The 26,113-nt window shown below is 33.9% G+C and overlaps 1 protein-coding gene across 1 annotated transcript in view; it reads left to right on the top strand.

Annotated features, from left to right (window-relative positions):
- BRWD3 (bromodomain and WD repeat domain containing 3) overlaps nucleotides 1-26,113 on the top strand; it is a gene marked incomplete at its 3' end in the record, with an annotated part of 120,351 nt that overhangs the window by 25,244 nt on the left and 68,994 nt on the right. Inside the window, exons 7-11 of the mRNA XM_082680807.1 lie at nucleotides 19,509-19,669; nucleotides 20,958-21,179; nucleotides 23,403-23,503; nucleotides 24,006-24,076; nucleotides 25,042-25,142. Coding sequence (XP_082536933.1) covers nucleotides 19,509-19,669; nucleotides 20,958-21,179; nucleotides 23,403-23,503; nucleotides 24,006-24,076; nucleotides 25,042-25,142 — 656 coding nt within the window. The remainder of the gene's footprint in view (nucleotides 1-19,508; nucleotides 19,670-20,957; nucleotides 21,180-23,402; nucleotides 23,504-24,005; nucleotides 24,077-25,041; nucleotides 25,143-26,113) is intronic.

Genomic DNA, 26,113 nt, shown 5'->3' with positions numbered 1-26,113 from the left:
TTTTGATGTTATAGTTATTTCCTATTTCAGGCTCATTATATATTTTCTACAATGTCATTAAATAGACAGCACTTAAGAAGACTGTTGAACTAGAATCAAGAGACCTGGATTGAACCAAGGGTCTGCTATGTATTGATGTTAGGCAAGACAGTTTCTTTGGGCTTTAATTTCCTCATTTACAAATTGAAGAAAATGCTTGCCTTCAGATCTCACAGGATTACTGTGAACTCAAATGAGATGTCTTTGGAATTACTTTATAAGCTTTAAAATGTTATGCAAATGTAACTTGTAATTATGATATTGGATCACACGCTGATAATAATGTTGATAGTGATAATAATGACTCATAGGTTAAACATCTGGTATTTGAGTTATCATCACAAAAAGATTATCTAGCTCACATGCAACTGTAGTGGGGTGCTTTTTTAGTATCTAAACTTAAGTTTCAGGACCTGTTCTTTGTCTCCAAATCCAGTGCCCTTTCCACAAAAGTCTCAGCAAAGTAAGTAATATATATTTCCTAGTTGCCATAATAGAACCCCTTGTAAGAGCCTAGAGTTTGTGGTGGGAGATGAAACTGGAAAGGGAGGTTGGGGCCCAATTATTCGGAACTGTCCGTGCCAGGAGTCAGCAAAATTTTTGGATAAAGGGCCAGATAGTCAATTTTTTTTTGGCCTTCTGGATCATTTGGTCTCTGTTGCAATTACTCAACTCTGTGGTAGTGTAAAAACAGCTCTAGATAATATGTAAATGAATGAGCATGGTTGTTTTCTAATAAAATTGTATTTGTAAAAATAGGTGGTAAGCTGAATTTGGCCTATGGACCCAAGTTTGCCAACCTCTGTTCTACACTAATGAATTTAGATTTTATACTACAGGTACTGAAGAACCATTGGGTACTTTTGAATGGGAAAAGTATATGATTGGATTTCTATTTTGAAAAGACAGCTCAGGTGGCAGAATATAGGATAAATTGGAGAGGAGAGAGAATGGAGGAGGCAGGCAGGGAAATCAGAGGGAAGGCTCTTACTGTAGGTATAGACAGGAGATGATGAGTGTGGGGGTAGTAGCAACAGAAATGGACATAACTGGATTGATTCAAGCAAAATTTTGGAGGTGAGATGAATAATAGTTTGGTTGGATGTGGGGTATAAAAGAGGAAGAGTAAAACTATTAGTAACAAAATTGAGGAGAGGGAGAATATAGAAAACTTGTGATGGAAGGATAATGAATGTGATCTGGGAACTCTCCATCTGTGGTACATCTAGGTAGAGGGGAAGGATGTCCATTAGGTAGTTGAAAATGTGGTCCAGGAGCTCAGGTGAAAGATGTAAGTTAGAGATAAAGATTTGGCAGTAATTAGTATATGGGTAGGTAAGATTGCAGGGACAGCATGAAAACAGAGAAGAAATCCCAGGATAGAATTTGAGTGAACTGTTAGCATTTCATCAAGGGTGAGTCAGGGTAGAAAAACAATATAAGAAACTAAGAAGGCAAGGTTTAGAGAGGCAGTAATGGTATCTTGAAATGAGAATCAGAAATGATATCTTGTAAGTCATAAGAAGAAAACTGCAGATTTGATCAATATTCCCTATCAAACTTACTATGGAATTTATATTCTCAATGGTTTGGAAGGTTGAATACTAGAAATAATTTTTATTCAATTCAGCAAATACTTGAACAGCAAATATATGCAAAACCTTTTCTAATGTTCAGGGCAGTCCTTGCTGTCAAGAATTTTACTCTTTGGGGAGGTTTAGACAGATGCTGGACTATGATTATAGTACAAGGCATTGTCTCAGTCCTTTTGGACTGATATAACAAAATAGTATAGACGAGGTGGCTTATGAACAAGATTTATTTCTCACTGTTCTGGAGTTTGAGAAGTCGAAGATTAGGTACCAGCAGATTTGGTGTCAGGTTAGAATTGGCTTTCTGGTTCATAGATACCTCACATGGAGGAAGGGGCAAGGGAACTTTCTCAGGCCTCTTATATAAGGTCACTAATTTACTTCCCCAAAGGTACCACATCCTAATACCATCACATTGGATATTAGGTTTTCAATATATGAATTTGGGGGAGGAAGCACAAATGTTCTGTCTAAAGCAGACATAGACTAAGTGATTTAAGGGAAATACAGTGATGGGCATTAAGGAAGGAAGGAGAGGTGAAACTGATTAAGAGAAACACGGAAAGATTTTAAGGAATAAGTGACCTTTGAGATGAACTTTAAAGGATTAATTGTAACTTGAAGGGTGGAACATTACAGATGAGAGGATATCTGCATAGGACAGAAAAGAAGGCTTCTATGATTTTAAGTGGAAAATTTATGCCCTGGAGGAGTATGAATTATGGTTGGATATTTTGGGAAAGGTGGGACCAGATTAATTAAGCAAATACTTGAGGGTCTTTTGCTTCCAAGGTACTAGAAGTACATTAATCAGTACATGGTTAATCTATCATGTACTGACTGAACTAGGTCAGTACATGATACATTAATCTCTATCCTTAAAGTGCTTGTAATCTTAGATCAGAGATATGCACAGATAACTAATACAAGGACCACGATAAGAAGTGAAACAGGAGGGTTTAGTTTTGGCTGAAGTGATTGAGAAAGATTTCATGAAAAAGAATGGTTTTAGGCTATGCCTCCAAGGATAAGAAGGATATTGACAAGATGAAATGGCAGAGGTTAGGCATAAGGCTAAAGGAATAGCATAAGCAAAGGTGCTGGGTTGGTAAACTGGGAGAAGTTTAGGTTTGAAGTTTAGGTGGGAGTTCATTATTTTTTATCAATGGATATCTAGTTGCTCCAGCACCATTCGTTTAAAATGATATCCTTCCTCCATTGAATTTGATTTGTACTTTTTTCAAACATCAGTTACTATTTGTGTGGATCTGCTTGGTCCTCTATTCTGTTCTATTGATATATGTGTTTATCTCTTTACCAGGACCGCATTGTTTTGATTATTGTAGTTACATAGTAAGGCTTAACGTTGGAAAGAGTAGTCCCTCTCACTTTATTATTTGTCGAGATTGTTTTCAACATTCTAGGGCCAGTGCCATTCCATATAAATTTTAGGACAGGGTTATTAATGTCTGTAAAAGCCTTTTGAAAGGAATTGCATTAAGCCTATAAATCAATTTGGGAGAATTGACGTGTTTACTATGTCGAGACTTCAATCCATGGACATGGTATGTCTCTATTTATTGAGGTCTCCTTTGATTTCTTTCATCAGCATTTTATAATTACAGCATACAGATATTCTACATGTTTTGTTAAGTATATATCCAAGTATTTAATTTTTGGAGTGATTGTAAATGTGTGTGGTTTTTTTACACTTTATTTTTTATCGAGGTATAGTCGATTTACAATATTACGTAAGTTTCAGGTGTAGAACATAGTGATTCACAACGTTTAAAGATTATGCTCCATCTGTGGTTATTATAAAATAGAGGCTATATTCCCTGTGCTGCACAATATATATATATATATATATATATATATATATTTTTTTTTTTTTTTTTTTTTTTTTGCTGTACGCGGGCCTCTCACTGTTATGGCCTCTCCTGTTGCGGAGCACAGGCTCTGGACGCGCAGGCTCAGCAGCCATGGCTCACGGGCCCAGCCGCTCCACGTCATGTGGGATCTTACCGGACCGGGGCACGAACCCGTGTCCCCTGCATTGGCAGGCGGACTCTCAACCACTGCGCCACCAGGGAAACCCTGCACAATATATTCTTGTAGCTTATTTATTTTATACCAAGTAGTTTGTACCTCTTAACACCCTACTCCTATTGATGATATTGTGTTTTTAATTTTGGTTTCTGCATATTCAGTATTAGTGTATAGAAATGCATTTGATTTATGTGTGTTGATCTTATTTCCTGTGACCTTGCTCAGCCCACCTATTATTTCTAGGAGTTTTCAATCTCTTTTAAAACATATTCTATCTTGCTTTTTTATACTATAGTTTTGGGATTATATGATTTGGCAGATGTAATTATGATATGGGTTGGTTTGGGCTAGAAGGTTTGGGACACAGTTTACCTATTGGTGCAAATGATAATTTTTAAAATTTTTTCTCTCATTTTCAGAAAAACTGTTATACAATATTGGTTAAGAGATCAGCCTCTGAAGTCATATTGCCTAGATTTGAATCCTGGCTCTGTCACTTACTAGCTTGGGATCTTGGAGAAATTATTTAACCCCTTTATGCCTCAGTTTCCATGTCTTTAAAAAGGGGATGTTAATAGTACTCACTTTGTAGGGTTAACTAAGTTAAACATATAAAGTGCTTAGCGTAGTGCCTGGCACATAAAAAGTATTAAATAAATATTAAGTTTTATTATATAACAAGGGATTTTTTTAGTCTACTCTGGTTGGCAATGTATGGATAATATAATATTTTTGTATGTATTTTATTATTTTCTTTAGCATAGAGATTACTATCAGAGTAACCGATCTAATACCAAACGTTTCCCTCTTCCCTCCACCCTACCCATTTTGGAATGTGAGAACATTGAAATTCTAGAGAGGAAAGGAAAGGGAAGAAGAATAGGAACTAAGCTTCACAGAAAGTAAACCTTACTGTGCTAGATGTTCTACAAAATTCATGTCACTTAGGTGGTATTATGCCTGTTTTATAGATTTTATAGATAAGGAAGAAGCTAGGCCTCTTGTTCTTTTCTCAATACTATGTTGTCTTTTTACTCCATTATTCTGCCAAAATAGGGGGAATTGGTAGAACCCACTCTGCCAACACCTGTTGAGCTACTTGCCTGGCTCTTTGATTTTCCCACAGGATTACTATTGTATATATCCTTTGCCCTGCTCTCCTTGTCTGTCAAACACATGTCCTCATTTATATTGAATAGTGACTTGGTACCCAGAAAAACAAGGAGTGAGTTCACTGCTTTGACCCATCAGTATCCTTTATTTGGTAGGGGGTAAACATTGCTGATATGTTTAAACATAAAGCCCTAACTGACAGGTAGCTGTGGTATAAGAAAAAAGAACATTGGACATAAGTTCAAGCACCCTCCTTCTCTGTTAATTATCACCTGTATGACTTTGGAAAATTTGCTTCACCAACCTGGATCATAGTTTATTTATATGTAAAATGAGTTATTAGAGTAAAAATTAATCTTTAAAGTCCCTTCAAGCTCTAGCACAATTCTATAACATACACTAGTTCAAAGAGAGAAAGGTAAATCATGGTTGTGTGTAGATTACTTTCTAGGGCCTCAGAAATGCTGATTAGCCTCTCAGAATCTTCACTAGTGTTGGCTTGCATTTTTCCTTTCTATTTATTTATTTTTGACAAAAACATATTGTATACATTTAAGTTGTACAACTTGGTGTTTTGATATATGTCTACCATGTGAAATGATTACCACAATAAAAAATAAACCTGTTAGTTACCTATCATGTTACCATTTTTGTGTGTGTTATGAGAACACTTAAGATTTACTTTCTTACCAAATTTCAAGTATACAGTAGATTATTATTGACTGTAGTCACTAAGCTGTATATTAGATCTCCAGAATTTTTTTATCTTAAAACCGAATGTTTGTACTCCTTAAACAGTATCTCCTCCTCTGTCTCCCCCCTGCCTCTGGCAACTACCATTCTACTTATTGTTACTATGAATTCAACTTTTTAAAAAAGATTCTACATATGAGTGAAATCATGTAATATTTGTCCTTCTCCGTCTGGTTTATTTCACTTAGCATAATGTCCACCAGGTTCATCCATGTTGTCATAGACAGCAGGTTTGCATTTTCTGATTGCCAAAGGCAGCTGTTTTTCCTGTCTCCTGCATTTCCTGTGTCTAGAATTAAAGAGCACAAAGCTCAGTTACATTTTAAATGTAAATCTCAATGAAAAATTTCATAAGACAGAAAATGATTACAAATATTAAATTTCTAATTGTACCTGTGGGCAAATGTCTCTTCCTGTGGTTGAATCAAATGCTTATTTGAGCCTATGCTTTTTACAAAAATGGGCATTTTTAATGCACATTTTTAAATTGAAATATATTTGTTACACATATAACATTGTGTAAATTTAAGGGTGTACAACATGTTGGTACCTTTACATATTTTAGTATGATTGCCATTGTAATGATAGTTAGCACCTCTATCACGTCACATAATCATCATTTCATTTTAATGATTGGAATAATTAAGTTCTAATGTCAGCAAGTTTGATAATTATACAACAGTATTGTTGTCTATATTCACTATACTGTGCATTAGATCCAAAGGACTTATTTACTGTTTACTAAGTTTGTACCCTCAACCATCTGTCCTATTCCCCTACTCCCCAGCCCCTGATAACCACCATCTTACTGTCTTTATATAGTACTTGTCTTTCTCTGTCTGACTTATCGCACTTAACATAAAGTCTTCAAGGTCCATGCATGTCAGAAATGGCAAGATGCCCTTCTTTATCATGGCTGAATAATATTCCATTGTATACCACAACTGCTTTATCCATTCGTCTGTTATGGGTACGTAGGTTGTTTCCATCTCATGGCTATTGTGAATAATACCAGAATAAAAGTGAGAGTGAATCTCTTCAATATTTTGTTTTCATTTCCTCTGGGAATATAGTGAAAAGTGGAATTGCTGGGTAATATGGTAGTTTTTTTTTTCTTTTCTTTTTTTTTTTGGCTGTGCTGTGTAGCATGTGGGATCTTAGTTCCCCAACCAGGGATTGAACCCATGACCCCTGCAGTGGAAGTGTGGCATCCTAACCACTGGACTGCCAGGGAATTCCCTGGTAGTTCTATTTTTAATTTATTGAGGAACCTCCGTATTGTTTTCCATAGGGGCTGAACCAACTTACATTCCCACCAACAGTTCCCTTTTCTCCTCATCCTTGCCAGTGTGTGTTATCTCTTGTCTTCTTGATGATAGCCATTCTAAAAGATGTGAGGTGATATCTCGTGGCTTTGCTTTGCATTTCCCTGACAATTAGTGATGTTGAGTATCTTTTCATTTATCTGGTGGGCATTTGGATGTCTTCTTTGGAGAAATGTCTGTTTAGTTCCTCTGCCCACTTTTTAATCAGATTTTTTGTTATTGAGTTTTATGAGTTCTTTATATATGTTGGATATTAACCCCTTATCAGATACATGGTTTGCAAAAATTTTCTCACATTCTGTAGGTTGTCTTTTCATCATTTTAATTCTTTTGCTGAGCAGGAGCTTTTAAGTTTGATGTCCCACTTGTTGATTTTTGCTTTTGTTGTTTATGTTTCTGGTGTCATATGTGAATAATCATTGCCATGACCAGTGTCAAGGAGCTTCTTCCCTACATTTTCTTTTAGAAGTTTTATGGTATCAGATCTCTGGTACATTTTGAGTTAATTTTTGTTAGTGGTGTAAGACAAGGGTCCAATTTCATTTTTTTGCCTGTGTTTATCTAGTTTTCTCAGCACCATTTGTTGAAGAGACTATCCTTTCCCCATTGAGTGTTCTTGGTTCCCTTGACTCTGTTTTTGAATATTAGTTGACCATACATGTAAGGTTATTTCTGGACTCTCAATATGTTCCATTGGTCTGTGGGTCTGTGTTTATACCAATACCATACTGCTTTAATTACTATAGCTTTGTAGTATAGTTTGAAATCAGAAAGTGTGGTATATCTGGCTTTGTTCTTTCTCAGGATTGCTTTGGCTATTCTGGGTTTTTTTTTGTGCTTCCATACAAATTTTAGGATTGCTTTTTCTATTTCTTTGAATTATGCCATTGGAATTGTTTTTTCTGAATTTTGAATTTTATTTTGAATTATGCCATTGGAATTTTCATAGGGATTGTGTTGAATCTACAGATAGATATGGGTGGCATGGACATTTTAACAATCTTTGCATCCATGAACATGGGATTTCTTTCCGTTTGTTTATATCTTCAATTTCTTTCAACAAAGTCTTGTAGTTATTTATTTATTTATTTTTGTACAAATCTTTTCCTTCCTTGGTTAAATTTACTCCTAGGTATTTTATTGTTTTTGATGCTATTGTGAATGGATAGTTTTGTTTTCAGATGTTTTATTATTAGTGTATAGAAATGCAACTCATATCTTTATGTTGATTTTATATCCTGCAACTTTACTCAATGTGTTGATTCCTTATAACATATTTTACTTGAGTCTTTGGGATTTTCTCTATATAAAATCATATCATCTGCTAATAACAACAATTATACTTCTTCCTTCTCGATTTGGATGTCTTGTAGTTTTTTGTCTTACCTAATTGCTCTATCTAGGACTTTTAGTACTAAACTGAATGAGAGTGGTGAGAGTGGGCATCCTTGTCTTGTTCCTGGTCTTAGAGGAAAAGCTTTCAATTTTTCACCATTGAATATAATGTTAGCTATGGGTTTGTTGCATATGGCCTTTATTATGTTGGTATGCTCTTTCTGTACCCAATATGTTGAAAGTTTTTATCATGAAAGGATGTTGTATTTTGTCAAATGTTTTTTCTTCATCTATTGAAATGATTATGTGATTTCTATGCTTCATTCTTTTAATGTTATATATTATATTTATTGATTTGCGTATGTTGAACCATCCTTGCATCCTAGGGATAAATTCCACTTAGTCACTTTCTTTTTTTAATTAATTTGTTTTATTTTTGGCTGTGTTGGGTCTTTGTTGCTGCATGTGGGCTTTCCTTTCTTTAGTTGTGGGGAGCGGGGGCTGCTCTTTGTTGCCGTGCATGGGCTTCTCATTGCGGTGGCTTCTCTTGTTTTGGAGCACAGACCCTAGGCACTCAGGCTTCAGTAGTTGCGGCATGCAGGCTCAGTAGCTGTGGCTTGCAGGCTCTAGAGTGTAGGCTCAGTAGTTGTGGCGCACAGGCTTAGCTGCTCCGCAGCATGTGGGATCTTCCCGGACCAGGGCTCAAACCCGTGTCCCCTTTCTTGGCAGGTGGATTCTTAACCACTGCACCACCAGGGAAGCCCTGGTCATTTTCTATGATTCTTTGAGTGTGTTCTTGAATTCCGCTTGCTAATATTTTGTTGAGAATTTTTTACATCTATGTTCATCAGGGATATTGATCTGTAGTTTTCTTTTCCTGTAGTGCTCTTATCTGCCTTTGGTATCAGAGTAATCCTGGCCTCATAGAATGAGTTTGGAAGTGTTCCCTCCTCTACAGTTTGAAAGAATTTGTTAAGGACTGGCATTAATTCTTGAAATTTTTGGTGGAATTTCCCTGTGAAACCACCTGTCCTGGGGTTTTCTGTGTTGGGAGGTGTTTGATTACTGATTTAGTCTCTTGTTATTGATCTGTTCAGATTTTCTATTTATTCCCGCATCAGTGTTCGTAGTTTATGTGTTTCTGGGAATTTATCCATTTCTTCTAGGTTATCTATTTGTTGGCATATAATAGTTCATAGTAGTTTCCTATGAACCTATGTATTTCTGCAGTATCAGTTATAATGTCTCTCATTTCTAATATTATTTTCTTCACTTGTTTTTTCTTAGCCTAGCTAAAGTTGTCAGTTTTGTTTATCTTTTTGAAGAACCAGCTCCTAGTTTTGTTGAACCTTTCTATTGTTTTTCTGGTCTCTATTTCATTTATTTTCACTATGATCTCTATTATTTCCTTCCTTCTGCTAACTTGGGGCTTACTTTGTTCTTCTCTCTAGTTTCTTGAAGTGATGTTGTTTATTTCCAGTCTTTCTAATACATGAATTTATCACTATAAACTTTCCTTAGAACTGCTTTTGCAGCATCTCGTAGGATTTGATATGTTGTGTTTCCATTTTCATTTGTTTACAGATAGTTTTTTTGTGTCCTTTTTGATTTTATCTTTTACCATTGGCTGTTCAGAAGCGTGTTGGTTAGTTTCCACATATTTGTAGACTTTCCAGGTTTCCTCTTGTTGTTGATTTGTAGTTTCATACAATTATGGTCAGAAAAGATAGTTGGAATGATTTCAGTCTTAAATTTGCTAAGACTTGTTTTGTGTCCTATCATATGATCTATTTAGGAAAATGTTTCATGTTCACTTGAGAAGAACGTTTCTTCTGCTGCTATTGGATGGAATGTTCTATATATCTGTTAAGTCTATTTGATCTAAAGTATGTTCAATTCCAACCTTTCCTTATTGATTTTCTGTCTGGGTGATCTATCCATTGCTGACAGGGGGCTATTAAAGTCCTCTAGTATTGTTGTTTTGTTGTCTGTTTCTCCCTTCAGACCTGTTAGTATTTGCTTAATATATTTAGGTGCTCCTATGTTGGCTGCACATATATTTACAATTGTTATACCTTCTTGATGTAATGACTCCTTTTATCATTATATAATGACAGTCTTTGTCTTTGTTATCATTTTTGGCTTGAAGGTCTTACTTTGCCTGATAAATATGTCTATCCCCACTTTCTTTTGGTTTCCACTTGCCAGTAGCATCTTCTTCCATCCCTTTAATTTGAGCCTATATGTCTTTAGAGCTGAACCAAGTTTCCTGTAAATGGCATGTAGCTGGGTCTTGTTTTTTTACCCATCCAACCACTCTATGCCATTTGATTGGTGAATTCAACCATTTACATTTAGAGTGATTATTGATATGTAAGGCCTTACAACTGCCATTTTATTGTTTGCCTTGTGGTTGTTTTATGTCTCCATTGTTTCTTTTTCCCATTGTTTCTGCCTGCCTTGTAAATTGTTGGTTTTCCATGGTGGAATGCTCTGTCTCTCCTATTTTTAGTTTCATGAATCTATTCCAGATTTTTGCTTTGTGGTTACCATGAGGTTTACATAAAACATCTTATAGATAAAAAAAAAACAGTCCATTTTATGCTGATAGCAACTTATCTTCATTCACCTTTAAAGATTTCCACCCCTTTTCTCCTCCACTTTTCTTTCTTTCTTTTTCTTTTTTTTTTTTTTTTGGTCGTGCCATGCAGCATGTGGAATCTTAGTTCCCCAACCAGAGATTGAACCCATGGCCCCTCCAATGGAAGCACAGAGTCTTAACCACTGGACCACCAGGGAAGTCCTTCTCCTCCACTTTTCTATTTTCAATTTCACTATTTGCCTCTTTTTATGCTGTGTATTCATTATCAAATTATAGTGGTTATAGTTATTTTTAATAGTCTTTCCCTTTAACCTGTATCTAAAGTTAAGTGATTAACATACCATTCTAATATGGAATTACAGTTTTCTAATTCTGTCCATTTTTCTCCTTTACCAGAGTATTTCATATGTCATCATCTCGCTTTTTGGTTCTTTCATTTCAGTTGGAGAACTCCTTTTAGTGTTTCTTTACAAAGCAAGTCTAGTGGCACTGAACTCCCGCAGCTTTCGTTTGGCTGAGAAAACCTTTATTTCTCCTTCACTTTTGAAGGATAACTTTGCCGGATAAAGTATTCTTGGCTGGCAACTTTTATCTTTCAATAATTGGAATATGTCAGTCCACACTCTCCTGGCCTGTAGAATTTCTGCTAAGAAATCTGCTGATAGGCTAATGGGGTTTCCTTTGTAGGTTACTTTCTCTTTTCCTGTTGCTGGCTTTAATATTCTTTATCATTGATTTCTGAAATTTTCATTATAATGTGTCTTACAGAACATCTTTTTGCATTGTGGTAATAAGGTTTTCTATTAGCTTCATGTACTTGTATGTCCAACTCCTTTCCCATCATTCGGATGTTCTCAGCTATTATTGTCCAATTAGTTGTTCATCAGAGGGGAGAGAAGAAAAGAAAAACTCAACTATTATGATGCTGACATCATTCCCCTAATGCACTTTAAATTTGGATTCTGCTACTGATAGCTGTGTCTTAGCAAGAAATCATGTGGAGTATGAAATTCTATAATACTCATTTTAATTCAACATTTTCTTTATTAAGTATATAAAATATAAAACCTTAGATTTAGTATAAAATAACAAATATTTTATACTTTATTACAACTTTCCCCAATTTTAAACTTATTTACTACTTTACAGTTTTTGTCCTCTGCCTGTTATATAATTGTTTCAGTATGTTTTAGCTTAGGCTTTCTAATCATTTTTTGGTCTAATAATGTTCTATCTTTCATGTATGAAGATAATAGAAGGAAATGTGCTTTGAGGTATTTTTTCACAGAATTTATGCACTTACAATGATGCTTCTATTTATTTTTGCTTACTAACCTAGGTGTGTTGATGTGATTGACTGAATTTAGGAGAACAAACTGTGTGGTCTTGAACTATTGTAGGAATAAGCTGATGTACTAATACAGTTTTTTTGGTACAACAACCCTGTAATAAGTCCTCAGTTTGGATTTACTGTTGTTAAGTGTCCTTGTTATTCTTCTATTTTTTTTAAGTTTTTTATATCACCATTTAATATTTGAGGGTCTAGTACTAACCTTTGAAGTCAAGAGAATAAATAGTATATCTTGTGCCACACTCAACAAATGTTCTAAAATAGACACACTTTTTTCTAACACTAGAATTTTATAGGTTATTGGTAGATTTTACTTTTTTCCTATAAAATGGTGGGATGGATAACTAATGGAGAGGACAGTGAAAAAACGAGTAACGTAAGAAAAGAAGCACATCCTTATAATTCAGGATGCCAAAAAGTGAGGAAGGCAAAGCTATTATTGAAGACTAGATGAAAAAGTCAGTCTGGTTCTAACCTTATTAATTTGGGACACAGTGTTGCATATTGTAATTTTGAAACAAATAGAATTTGATTACATAAAATGGTGCATTAATATCCAACATACACTAGAATATTATACACTTCAAATTATGCTATTTTTCTGTTCCTTTTTTCAAAGACCATTCAGTATTATTAATTTCTAAAGGTAATTAAATAGCATTTAAAATATTAATAGAAAAAATAGATTTCAGGAGAATATGTGCATTTTATTCAGTTTTAATTAATCCTTTAATATGTTCTTCATAAAATTTGAGTCTTCTTGTGGGATAACTGTGACCTTGTATTCTCTCCCTTTTACTGTTCATTACCACTTCTAATTTATGTGGAGAAAGCACAGGAAATTAAGCCAAAATAAGTTAATTTTACTGTTTGTTACTCGCACTAGTAAAATTACCCGTAAGAAAAAAAAAATATGATGAAGTATAGCAGGTATAACATAGGGAAAAGATCCATAAAGGAGGAAGTGACCAGTAATTCATGATAGAAAACATACAGGTTAGGCAGAATATTTACAAATATTAGATATAATGCAACAAAGTGAACTAGAAAATTTAACATAAAGACATTCAAAACTTGTAATGATATTAGTACTTAAAGTGTGATGAGTGGTGATATTTGGTTCTAAACAAACATATCTAATAGGAAGGTAAGGAGTAGCAGTGCATGTTAAATGTATTTACAAATCCATAGGCCAAAATGTGGCTGTGCTATGAAAAACAGTGTGTAGAGATTGAGTGAGAAATTTATATTGGATTATATTACAGACTGGACAGTATGGATGATGCTTTCCTAATGGAGAGGTAAAACAGGATATCTATATCAAACTAATAATGAATGTCCTTTTATTTCTCCCCACTCCAATTTAGTTATTATGTTGAGCCATTTAAAATTACTACTTCTATTTGTAGAAAATGGTTGAATATCAACAATTTCATATGGTTCAATCCATATAAGAATACCCCCAAAACACCTTTAATGTTCCAATTAGCATATGGGGAAGGAACCTATAGATTTATTAAAAAGGAATAGATGGAATAAATTTATAACTAAAATGTAAGTGCTGGGGATAATTATATTTTGCTTTAGTCTTCTCTATCAAAGAGGAAGATCTCTAAACTGTATAAAGGATAGAGCTAGCATGGTTAAAAGAAAAGAAAACCCAAGATGCATGAGTACCTAGCTGCTTTAAGAGTCCCAAATGAATTAAGTCACAGTATACTAAACCAGTTTTCACTGGCAGGTATTCTTTGTGAAATCAGAGGAGACAAGAGAAATGGAAATGACCAATGGACAAGTGTACAATAAGGGAACAAAGAACAGATCTTTAAATTATTGATCGGTGAACTTAGCTTTAACCCCAGGAAAATTTTAGACAGGCTTATTTAATAAGTGGTTTGTGTACTTTTAGAAAAGAAGGAGGTGATCACTAGAACCTTAAATACATTTACTAGAAAAGAATGTTAAACTAACTTTAATCTGACTATTAGATAGCATAAGGCAGCTGTTTTAGAAAACTAATGTAGTCTTTGCAATCTTAAATTGCATTTATAGAGGCATAGCTGGAAATAATCCCCTGTACTCTGTGCTGATCAGACCACTGGGGATATTTTGCTCAGTTGTTTTTTTTTTTTTTTTGGCCGTACCACGCGGCATGTGGGATCTTAGTTCCCTGACCAGGGATTGAACCCGCACCCCCTGCATTGTATGTGTGGAATCTTAACCACTGGACCATCAGGGAAGTCCTTGTATTGTTTTAAGAGGCTCAGACATTGATGAACTAGAGACTTACCTTACCAGAAAAAAGCAACCACAGTAGTGTTTATGGTGAAAGAATGCTTTTTTCTATAGGGAATGATAGGAAAGAAAGGTGTTTGTAAATTATGGCTGTGAGTAATATAGAGGAGACCTCACATGTTGAGAGAAGACTTAAGGCACAAATGATAGCTATCTTTAAATATTTCATGGGTTACCATATAACAAAGGGATTTGACTTTTTTTTTAAGTGTAGCTCTCAAGGGCTAAACCTGTGATTCTCTGGAACTTGGAGGGAAAGAAATTGAGCTCAGTGAAAGGTAGAGTCTCTGCAAAATTAGAGCAGCTCAACATATAAATCATTCATTTTTGAGAAATAATCTTCTCTTTACTAGAAGTGTATAGGCAGAGGCTGAATGGCTATCTACCAGATACATTATAGAAAGGATAATTTTGTGGGGAGGGAAGTTGGACTAGAATTGGTAGTTCCCAAATTTGGCACAGCATCAGCATCACTTGCAGAACTTATTAGAAAAACACATTTTGAGAGATATATATTTCTGCAGATCACTTCATTAAAGTATCTTATTCATTCCTGCAATTGAGTAAACGATGAAAGCTTTTGCCCAGTGGAATAATGTAAATTCCACAAGGATGGGAATCTTATTTGACTCGTTTATAAGTTGTATTCTAGTATCTGTCACAGTGCTTTAGCTCATAGTAGGTTGTCAACAAATACCTTTTAAAGAGAGAAAGCAATTATTCCATTTGTAGCTGTTTATTAATCTCTGTGACTTAAAAAGTTTATAAAATACACTGAATAAGTCTTATCTTGTTATTACTTGAATCTTTAAGCATTTTGGTCTCTTGTTGGGTTAGTTCATATATCATGTTTTAGAGAACAGTTTGGAAACTTATCCTACAAAGATTTAAAGAGAAACACTTAGGAGACATAGTGGATTCTGAATGTAATATTTCGTATTTAAATACATTTTATATGTATGTATATTTGACTAGTTTATCTACTAATTGAATTTGTCAGCATTGCTAAATACAAAGAAATTATTGTGACATCAAAGATGTTTTTCTCAAAAGTTCTTAATGTATTTCAAGACAAGGTTGGCATGTTCACATCAGTACTCAAGAGAAAATGCTCTGTAGCTGATTGTTCGAAACTGACCATTACCGTATCAGCTCCCCAGATAGAAAGGTGTCATAATTAAGGTGTACTATTTTTCAAGGTTGCCAGGTCCTTAACAACAGTGGATGGAGAAGCAGGCATTTTGTTCTGACTAAAATTATGTTGATTGATTGCCCCGTTCTAACCAGTGTTTTGAGGGTTGTATTGTCATTTCACTTTTGTAACTTTGAGAGCTACATTCCTTAGTAAATTGAAGCTGAGATAACGTTTACTCTTTATAGTGTTTTTGAAATACTTAAATAAGTAATCAAGGTAATTAATTATATATACTAAAACTTATTACATACCTTTGAAATACAGTAGATTTTAGAAAGCTTAATATTGAGATTGCAATAATGAATAGTGGATATATTGGCATAGGATTGTGGGATTTTTTTAAAAATTTATTTGTAGTTGTTTCTCATTAATACTTCCTTCTACTTTGTTAGGGTGAAAGTTTAAATTGCTCATCTCTAATCTTGCATTCTGCTTATAATAGAAGAAGAAACAATGCATTCAAATAGTACATTTGATAGATATTTATTTTTTATTTTTTTTAAAAAAGGGTATATATTTTATTTTATTTATTTATTTATTTGCTGTGTTGGGTCTTTGTTGCTGCATGCAGGCTTTCTCTAGTTGTGGCGAGCAGGGGCTACTCTTCGTTGTGGTGCACGGGCTCAGTAGTTGTGGCTCGCAGGTTCTAGAGCACAGGCTCAGTAGTTGTGGTGCATGGGCTTAGTTGCTCCGTGGCATGTGGGATCTTCCCCGACCAGGGATCAAACCCATGTTCCCTGCATTGGCAGGTGGATTCTTAACCACTGCACCACCAGGGAAGTCCCTTATTTTATTTTTGACTGTTTTATTTTTATTTATTTATTTTTTAATTGACGTATAGTTGATTTACAATATTAGTTTCAGGTGTATAACTGATTCATAAATTTTTTATAGATTATACTCCATTTATAGTTATTATAAAATATTGGCTGTGTTTCCCTTTGCTGTACAATATATCCTCATAGCTTATTTATTTTATACATTTTAGTTTGTACCTCTTAATCCCCTATCCCTAACTTGCCCCTTCCCCCTTTCCTTTCCCCATTGGTAACCACTAGATTGGTTACCAATGGTCTATTCATATTTTCTATTTCTTCTTGGTTTAGTTTGAGGAGATTGTACATTTCTAGGAATTTGTCAATTTCTTCTACATTGTCCACTTTATTGGCATATAGCTTTTCATAGTAATCTTGATAGAGACATTTAAATACAACACAGTCATAATTGTGTGTGTGTGTCCCTTTATTTTATTACTACTTTTGAGGAAAGGAATTACTACTTTTGAGAAAAGGACTCTAAGCATCCCTCTCCCCCGAAGGAGCTATATAATATTTATTCTAGAAGAATGAGATCTACTTTCTAGTAAAATACTCAAGGATTGGTCAAAAGTGAACTCTTTTTAATTGTATTTTTAAAGTCAGTTATCAGCCATTACAAATTTCAGAAAATGTTCTTGATAAAGGATTCTTTAGAGATGTAAGAAAAGCAAAAAGCATCAGTACTGAAAAAGAGTGGCTAAATGGAGAATACATGCAAAAGAGTGTTGACAGAACTCCTTATTGTATATAGAGCCTAAGACCTGTTGACATTACCAAATGACTGAGAAAAATGTATAAATATTATCATCTCAGGTGCTATATGAATAAACAAAAATCGCTGAGATAGGAAAGAAGGAATATTTGATGATCCTGCTGTCGAATATGCGATATACCATATATAGGAAGTTTTTGAATAGCTGTTAGTGGACTAGAGAACCTAATAGAAAACTTGTGTTTAAGATAAAAATGTATTATTAGAAGAGTGTTAAGTGAAACTTAAAAAAATCTATACTTTTATCACAAAGCAGTTGGTTTCATTTTTCTTTCTAGTCTTTATACATATATGTATGTGTTTTTTGTATAATTTAAATCATAATCTACTTATAAGTTCATATTTTATATTTTTTGCTTTGTAGCTCCTAAATTGTCCCACATTGATGGAGTTTTCGTATTTTAATTATTAATTTTTACAGAATAGTCCATCATATATTCTGTAATTCTGATTCTTTCTCTATCTCTGCTTTTCTGATATTTTTCTTCATATTGATGGTGTTTTTTGTTTTTAAACTTCAAACTGGTTTTCAACCAGGGGCAGTTTTTCCCCAGGAGATGTTTGACAATGTCTGGGGATATTTTTGCTTGTCACAAGTTGTTGTTGGTGGGGTGTTAATAGCATCTGGTGGGTAGAGGCCAGGTATGCTGCTAAACATTCTACAATAGACAGACAGACCCCCACAACAAAGAATCCTCAGTCCCAAATTTCCAAAGGCCAATAGTTCCAAGGTTGAGAAATCCTTCCTTAAAAGTAACACACCTTTTCCTCTATATATTTACAGAATATGAATGTAAAAAAAGCAAAGCAGAAGTAATGGTTGATTGTTTCAAGGAACTCAGAGCAGTAAGAAATGTTTGACTGGAGAGGGAAGATTGCTAAAGTCCAAAAGTTATGGTGCCTGCTCTTCCCATCTTAGAGTTGTGGCCATTTCTAGAGGTTGACATGGGAAGCAACTGCCAAAAAGGAAACCTCTTACCTAGTACTGATACTTATGGATTTTCCACCATTATTTATTCAGCATCTCGACATAAATATTAAGATTTCTAATGTGTTCTTATGATTTGCATTCAAAGTTGGATTTTTCTATTCATCATTCAATTTTTGTCATTTTATCAGTTTGAGATGGCCAGTGGATTGACCGTTGCCTGAAAAAGACTTCATTGCTCTTAAGATTGAGATGTTGAAAGGTTTCTTATTTTTGATTGTGGCATGCTTCTAATCGTACTAATCTAGCTACAACTCAATTCTTGCCTTAATTTTGCCTTGTTTCAACATAAAGCTATTATTATTTATACTATATTATTGTGAAGTATGGTAAAATTTTGCCTTGCCTCAAGGTCACTCTAACTTTTAAGGCTTCTATGTTTTGATTAAAATATAATATGTTGGATGCTGAATACTTTCAGTGTATAAGGGAAGACTGGTGGAATGTCACAGAGCAAGTAGGTGCTTGTATATCCTTATAGGGAACAAGATCTTCGTTTTAGGGAAATGAGTAGAATCCAGGTGGTATTTGGAGGAGAATTTTGCAGATTTATGCTTTATTCTGGCTGCTTTTTAAGAAAATTAGAACACAAAACAAACAAAAAAGGAGACAGGATCTAAGATGACCTTATAAGAGATGAATTCTCAAAAGTTCATTGATTAGAGGGAGAGTCTATAGTTTCTGAAACCAAAAAGGGGGAGAACCTATAGACAAGTCTAGAAAGGATTGTTTGTTACTGAAAATCTATGTGGTGTTATAGTTTCCTTCCTCTTTTTACTGTATAAATCTCTTGTATTACTCTTGAATTTTTAGGCGCAGCTGTTTACAGGGTGGATGGGTGTGAGAAGGTAGGACAGGAGTTCATAAAATTTCCTATATACATTTTAAGGTGTATTATACTTAACCAAATACCGTTTTTATTCTAAAATTCTTTCATGTTATGGTAAGATTTACCTATATATATTTAAAGTTACAGTGTCTTTGACTGAAGTATACCAAGAAAGGCAAAATGGGATTGTACTTGGGGAACCATAGTAAGGTAAACAGAAAATCAGACTTCTGGGATTTGAAAGAAGAGTACTCTTAGTGCTTTGTGGTAGTGAACTTGAGTTCATAAAATCATGAAATGTGTGATGGAATTTAGACTTCTCACAGCGTAGAATTGCCATGGTGTGTGTACCCTGTTTTGTTTCATCATAATACTGATGATTTAACTTCATGTTAAATGTAGTTTTCACTTTTAGGTTTTAAGAAGTGAATCCCCTGTTTTCTGTTTTTCAGTGAATATCACCTCTGCCAGGCAATTAACCGGATGTAGTCGCTTCAGCCATATTTTCCCTTCATCTGCTTACCAGCACATTAAGATGCATAAGAGAATTCTGGGGCACTTGTCATCTGTCTACTGTGTAGCATTTGACCGAAGTGGGAGAAGAATTTTTACAGTGAGTTTAAAATTAATGATACTATAGCATATTAGAGATTTACAACAATGGAAGCTAGGCTTCATGGCATTGAATTATGCTTTGTAAGCAGTTCTTCCTTTTTAGACACATGCATGCAAGAAAAGATGAGTGGAAATTGAAAATCTTTTCTCTTTCTATATAAGTAAATGGATGAACTATAATGACCTATATTTGGGAAATCTAATTTTAAAAAAATAAATCTTCAGGAGGCCTTATATTCTAGAGGTGGTTAATTTATGTGAAACAAGTTTATCTACTCAATTGGTTTCATTCCCTTTTAGCAAACATTTATTAAAATGCATTTTCTATTGGTGCCAGTTCTGCTTAATTAATGATTACATCATCCTTATAGTTGAATAGTTGAACTACATGTTTAGTAATGAAGATTACAGTTATTGTATATATCTCTCTTTGAATTCAATAGTAATTATTTTTAAAATTGGATTGTTAATAACCAGATCATATTGTGTGCTTTAGAGTACAAAATTGTAGCACACTAATATTTCCAAGTAAAGGCTTAGTCTCATTGTTTCAGTACTAAGTTAATGTAGAAGTGTAGGTACTGGCATAATTTTCTTTTTAAATTCCTAGGCTACAACAAAGGAAGTGGTTTGTATTTTGAGAAGTTCGACTTCTTGGAGTTCATTACAGACTCTTCCATTGATGTTTTCATGACTCCAAAATGCATCACCTAAGTATATGGGTGTTGATGATGATGATGATTTTCATCTTTTTATAAACAGATAATTATTAAATAGCTTATCTACCACAGTAGAATTGCTTTTTACTATTTAAAGCTCTTTTGAAATTCTCAGTAGGAAGTTCCACATAATATTCCCCAGAGATTATTAACAAAGTCTCATGTTTGCATGTAGATTTTAGGTTAAAGTTTTAAGTATTTATAGAGAAAAAAATATTCAAGCAATTAAGAAAAAAGGCTGTCAGGTGTAAGGAAAGAAATAATGACAGAGATAGTTAATGCCAAATCACTTAAAAGTAAAAAATATTTTGAGTTGTCAGGATTGGTAGTAGTTTTGAGGAGTTATTCACATATGCCATTATCAGTTTGGACAGTGCTTTGTAAGTGCTGTCATTTGGACATATTTTATATTTTCTACTCGCTCCATGTTACATGAAGAAAAGAGACTAAAAAGTAAAGGCTTAGAAGTAACTTAATAAAATTCTCCTTTGTTTTTGCTTTTTCTGTGGGGGGAGGGGGCAAATTTCTGCTTTATTGTAAATCTTCTGTCCTTTTGTGTTGCTGTAGGGTTCAGATGACTGTTTGGTGAAAATTTGGGCAACAGATGATGGGCGCCTTCTTGCTACACTTCGAGGGCACTCTGCTGAAATTTCTGACATGGCTGTTAACTATGAAAACACTCTCATTGCCGCAGGCAGCTGTGATAAAGTTGTAAGAGTGTGGTGTCTTCGAACTTGTGCACCAGTTGCAGTCCTTCAGGGACATTCAGCTTCTATTACTTCCATACAGGTAAGAAAAATAAAAAGATACCTCTAGTAGATGTAATAAGAATGAGAATTCTCTTGTTTTTTGTTACATCGTGTGGATTATACAAAGAATGGCAACAGAAAAATATTGATTTCTTAAGGGCTTTGTCCTTACCTTGCAGACAGGTATTTTTTAAAGTTCCCTTTTCATATAAATCTGTTCCCTTTAGAAATAAGTAAAAAGGTCATTGAAAAGTTTTTTCAAATGTAGTGTAAGACATCTTCTTTATCTCATTTGTATTTGTGAAGAAGGGAAAAGATGGAATTGCCTTAAGGAACAACACCAGTACCTTTTAAGCAGGATATAAGTAGCTTCTAATTTGAATATTGGCATACTTTGTGTTAATATTTAATGCAAAATGTTTATCAGGTCAGATTTTGTGTGTGTGTGTGTGTGTGTGTGTGTGTGTGTGTGTGTGTGTGTGTATGCGTAAATATTAGGGAAATTTTTATTCTTAGTTTCAGTCATTTCTTATTTCAACTAGATGTTTGACATACAGTACATTGAGTTTTTAAATATTTGTCCATATAGTGTTTTTACCAGATGTTGGTAGTGAAAGTCCTGGATACTCCCCAAAGAACTTTGTTCTCTTCTTTGTGTTGACAGCAAAACAGAGGAATCCTTCTGACACTGTCTTTTATTTTGGTCAAGCAGGTTACTTTTGTGGATGAGATAATTACTCCCATTCACTTTTCTTTGTTCTTTAATCACTAATAAATATGCCAATCAGTTTTTTGTGTGTTATTTAAATAATATATAACCTGTTTATGAGGCCCTAGCAAGAATTAGATTCAACATATATTGGATTTGAACATTTTTATGTCAAATTTTTGATTAGTTGAAATTATTTTTTGGATTTTGTTTTGGAATATTACTAGTTACTTGTGTTCCCACCATCCTATCTGACAGACTGTTTCTGGAATTTGGAGATAGTCTCATACAACATAAAAAATATGAATATTTGTTTATACTGGAAATGTTTATGGAACTGTTTGGCTCCTTCATAGTTTCATTTGCTAGTTTTTGTCTCATTTGATTTATGTATGTAAGTGCCCTAGAGATCCATGGACCTCTTTGTTGTTGTTTTTTTGTTCTACAAATGAATTTTTTTTTTTTTTGCGGTACGTGGGCCTCTCACTGTTGTGGCCTCTCCCGTTGCAGAGCACAGGCTCTGGACACACAGGCTCAGCGGCCATGGCTCACGGGCCCAGCCGCTCCGTGACATGTGGGATCTTCCCAGACCGGGGCACGAACCCATGTCCCCTGCATCAGCAGGCGGACTCTCAACCACTGTGCCACCAGGGAAACCCTATTTTTAAAATTTTTAATTTAATTTTTATTTATTTATTTGGCCATGCTGAGCGGCTTGCAGGATCTTAGTTCCCCGACCAAGAATTGAACCTGGGCCATGGCAGTGAAAGCTCCGATTCCTAACCATTGGACTGCCAGGGAATTCCCTATTTGGGATTTTTAAAGCTCATGAGCATGCTAGAGACCCTGGTTTGATTTTCAACCTTTTCCTGTGTCCCAGGTATCAGGAGCCTAGTGGCTTTTCCCTTCTCTGATTCTCTTCTGAGGACCTGTAAAATACTGAGAGTTAGAGCCTGAGAATCCTACATGATAAAGACCATCAGATAGTAGTCATACTTTAAATTGGCAACTCAAGTATATTTTTTAATCTCTTTTTTCCACAATGATACATACAGACATTTGACCTATTTTATGTTATCCATTAAAACACATGAAGATGATTTAAATTTAAGAATGGCGAAATTTCTATCATACTTCATTGAAATTAAAGTAAAATGTTAAAACCCAATACTTAGACATTAACTTCCTTATCACTGTTTTAGACTTACTTCTGATGCATGCTTTTTTCATGTGAACTATAAAAAATTTATATGGTTGCTATATAAGCGTGTATTCAGCAGATTTGTAATGGTTTAACTAGTAATGACTTTGTTTTTCTCCATTAAAAGTAGTAAAATAATAATATTAAAGTGTGATGTTGAATAATTTTAAAACAATTATCTTTAGGGCTAAAATATTTTATCCTAAATTCAATGAATGACTTTTCTAGTTTTTTGATATTTTCAAATTTTATAAGGTATTCATTAATCTAGGAAATTTAAATAACTAATTTCTTGAAACTGAAATTAAGCTTGAACATGAAAGGTTTCTATTTTAATTAATTTTTTTTTCCAGTTTTGTCCATCAACTAAAGGCACAACCAGATACCTCACTTCTACTGGTGCTGACGGAACTATCTGTTTCTGGCAATGGCATGTAAAAACAATGAAGTTTAAGTAAGTTTAAAATTGGGTTAGAAATTTTTCTTTATCACTTTGAGAGATTCTTGATAGTCCATGTATGTAAGTATATAAATTTATATATGTATGAGTGTGTATGTACATATCCATACCTACTTCAATTAGATGTTAGAGATTTTAGAATAAATTTTTTATGAAACCAATGTTGAAGAGACTATTTAATTTATACACAAAATTTTGATAAGGAGTATTTGTTTCATTTCTTACTCTGGTAAGAACACTTTGAACCTTTCTTCATGATGGTAGTAAGTAACATGGTAATTTCTTTGTAAAGCTAACATAATTATACTGATAGCATAAAGTATATTTGTAAGTTTAAATGTATTTTTAACTTCAATAATGGGAATAGTACTTACTACTTCAGTTTTGTGGTTTCTATAATATTGATGATAAATCTGTCAATATCTAGCAGTGTGCTAAAATTCTTGCACATTAAATGAACATGATGAAAAATAAAAACATTTTACTTTTCTCTTAGAGATCGCCCAGTGAAATTTACTGAGAGATCTAGACCTGGAGTTCAGATATCTTGTTCATCTTTCAGCTCTGGTATGTGTAAAAATTGAATGTTTTGAGTATCTAAAATATTGAATAATCCAGTTATAAAAGATTTTTCAACTGTAAAATATTTTTTAATTTTGTGGAGAAAAAATGCATATGTTTGAGTATTAATGGAAACATGCTAAAAATGCGAACCATATGTTATAATAGACAGACCTTTGTAGACTCTAATTAACATGTAATAGATTTTGAGTTGTTTTCTTATTTACAATTAATATGTTTTTATATAATACAGAATTTAGTTGGTAAAAAGTACAGCCTTCCCCCAATACTCATACACAATTCAACACTAAAATCCTGCCCTGACTTTTCAGAAAACATGTACAGTGGCTCCATGTAGAAGACATGTTCACAGTATGTAAACAGTGCTTTTCTACTGCTAAGGATTATGTGCTGGTTAACCTTTTCTTTTTTGTTGTGGTAAAATATAACACGAAATTTACCATTTTAAGAACTTTTTTTAAGTGTACAGTTCTGTGGCATTAAGTATATTCACATTGTTCTACATACATTACCACCATCCATCTCTAGAATTTTTTTCATCATCCCAAAAGCTGCTGAGTTTTCACACTCAACTACTGTAGCCACTATACAGAGAATTGTAGATATAGGTTATTTTATAAATAATTTTGGAACATTATGTTTTTACATAAAATATGAAGAAACGAATTCCTCAACGCTTTTAATGTTTATGATCCAAAGGCCTGTATTTAGTGTATAGTTGGTGGATTTTTGTTGGGTGAATGGTATAGTTGTTCTTTAAATATTCCTCTTGTTTTTCTTGAATTTTACTTATTTTTCCTCAGAAATGTTAATATGTCTTTAATGGTTAGAAAATAACCTTATGTTTCTTGAAGGCTTTTTAATTAGCAAGGTAATGTATAACTAAGGAAGCCATCAGAGGGTTTTTAAAATTCTTTGGTACAATGTTTGTTTGTTTTTTAATCCTCTAGGTGGTATGTTCATTACAACAGGTAGCACCGACCATGTGATTAGAATATATTATTTGGGTTCTGAGATCCCTGAGAAAATTGCTGAATTAGAGTCACATACGGTAAGAACAAAATGAGAAACTTAAATATGTTGCTTTCTTTTTAAACACCCCTGGAAAATTGGTTTTATTTCTTTTTTTCCGATCTCTACCCTAATTTAATATAGATTGGTACTGAAACCTATATGGTAAGATGTCTCTTTAGTAATGAAGATCAGTGTGAAATTCTGGATTTAGTATGGTTGTAGTATTTAAGACAATTTCTATCTGACTGTATGGGAAGGGAAAAATATATATTACAGTAATAATTTACAAAAATCCTCTTCTAGCTTGCTTTATTTTATTAATTATATAAGTGTTACTTCGAAGCCTATACACTTATTAAAAGACACATTACAGTATGTCTTAGGAAAAAATTCTTTTTACTGAATTTAGCTCATTGATCTTAGTTTGATTATTTTGAGAATGCCATCAGACTCCTGAAATCTAATCCCATTTAGTTATCAAAAACATCCTTCCATACAGGGGACAATTTTATGCTGGGGTGACAGCCATTGGTGCCTGGCATTTTTCCTCCCAAGCTCTTTCCACTCTCCTGTGACATTTTCAGGAATCTTGGAGCCACTACTGTTTATTCATATCCCTGTGTACCTTTCACTTCTTCCTTCTGTTTATTTCCTTACCTTCTCCAGGTAATTATTTACTGTTGAATATGGGAGTATTTCTGTTTCATCTCACTGTATATCTCATGTTCCTCATTGTCAAAGCTGCATAGTCAGCATTTGAAAGTACTCAGCTTTACAAGTCTTACTGTTACTGTTCCTACTACTATTGACCCTTTATTTGGAATAGTATTAGTACATATCAATAAAACACACATAATTTCCCTGAAAGATGACTTTTAAAAAAAGGTATTTTGTGAGTTCCAGAATCAATCATGTTCCTGAAATTTGTAGTAAAAGAGACCCCTGTTAGAAACCTTTTCCTTGAGCTTTTGGAAACAGCCTCCTGCTTTTGTCTTACCATATAAACAT

The sequence above is a fragment of the Grampus griseus genome (genome assembly GCF_964374135.1).
Source record: "Grampus griseus genome assembly, chromosome: X".
Classification (NCBI taxonomy): domain Eukaryota; kingdom Metazoa; phylum Chordata; class Mammalia; order Artiodactyla; family Delphinidae; genus Grampus; species Grampus griseus.
This window is presented reverse-complemented; position numbering and strand designations above follow the sequence as displayed.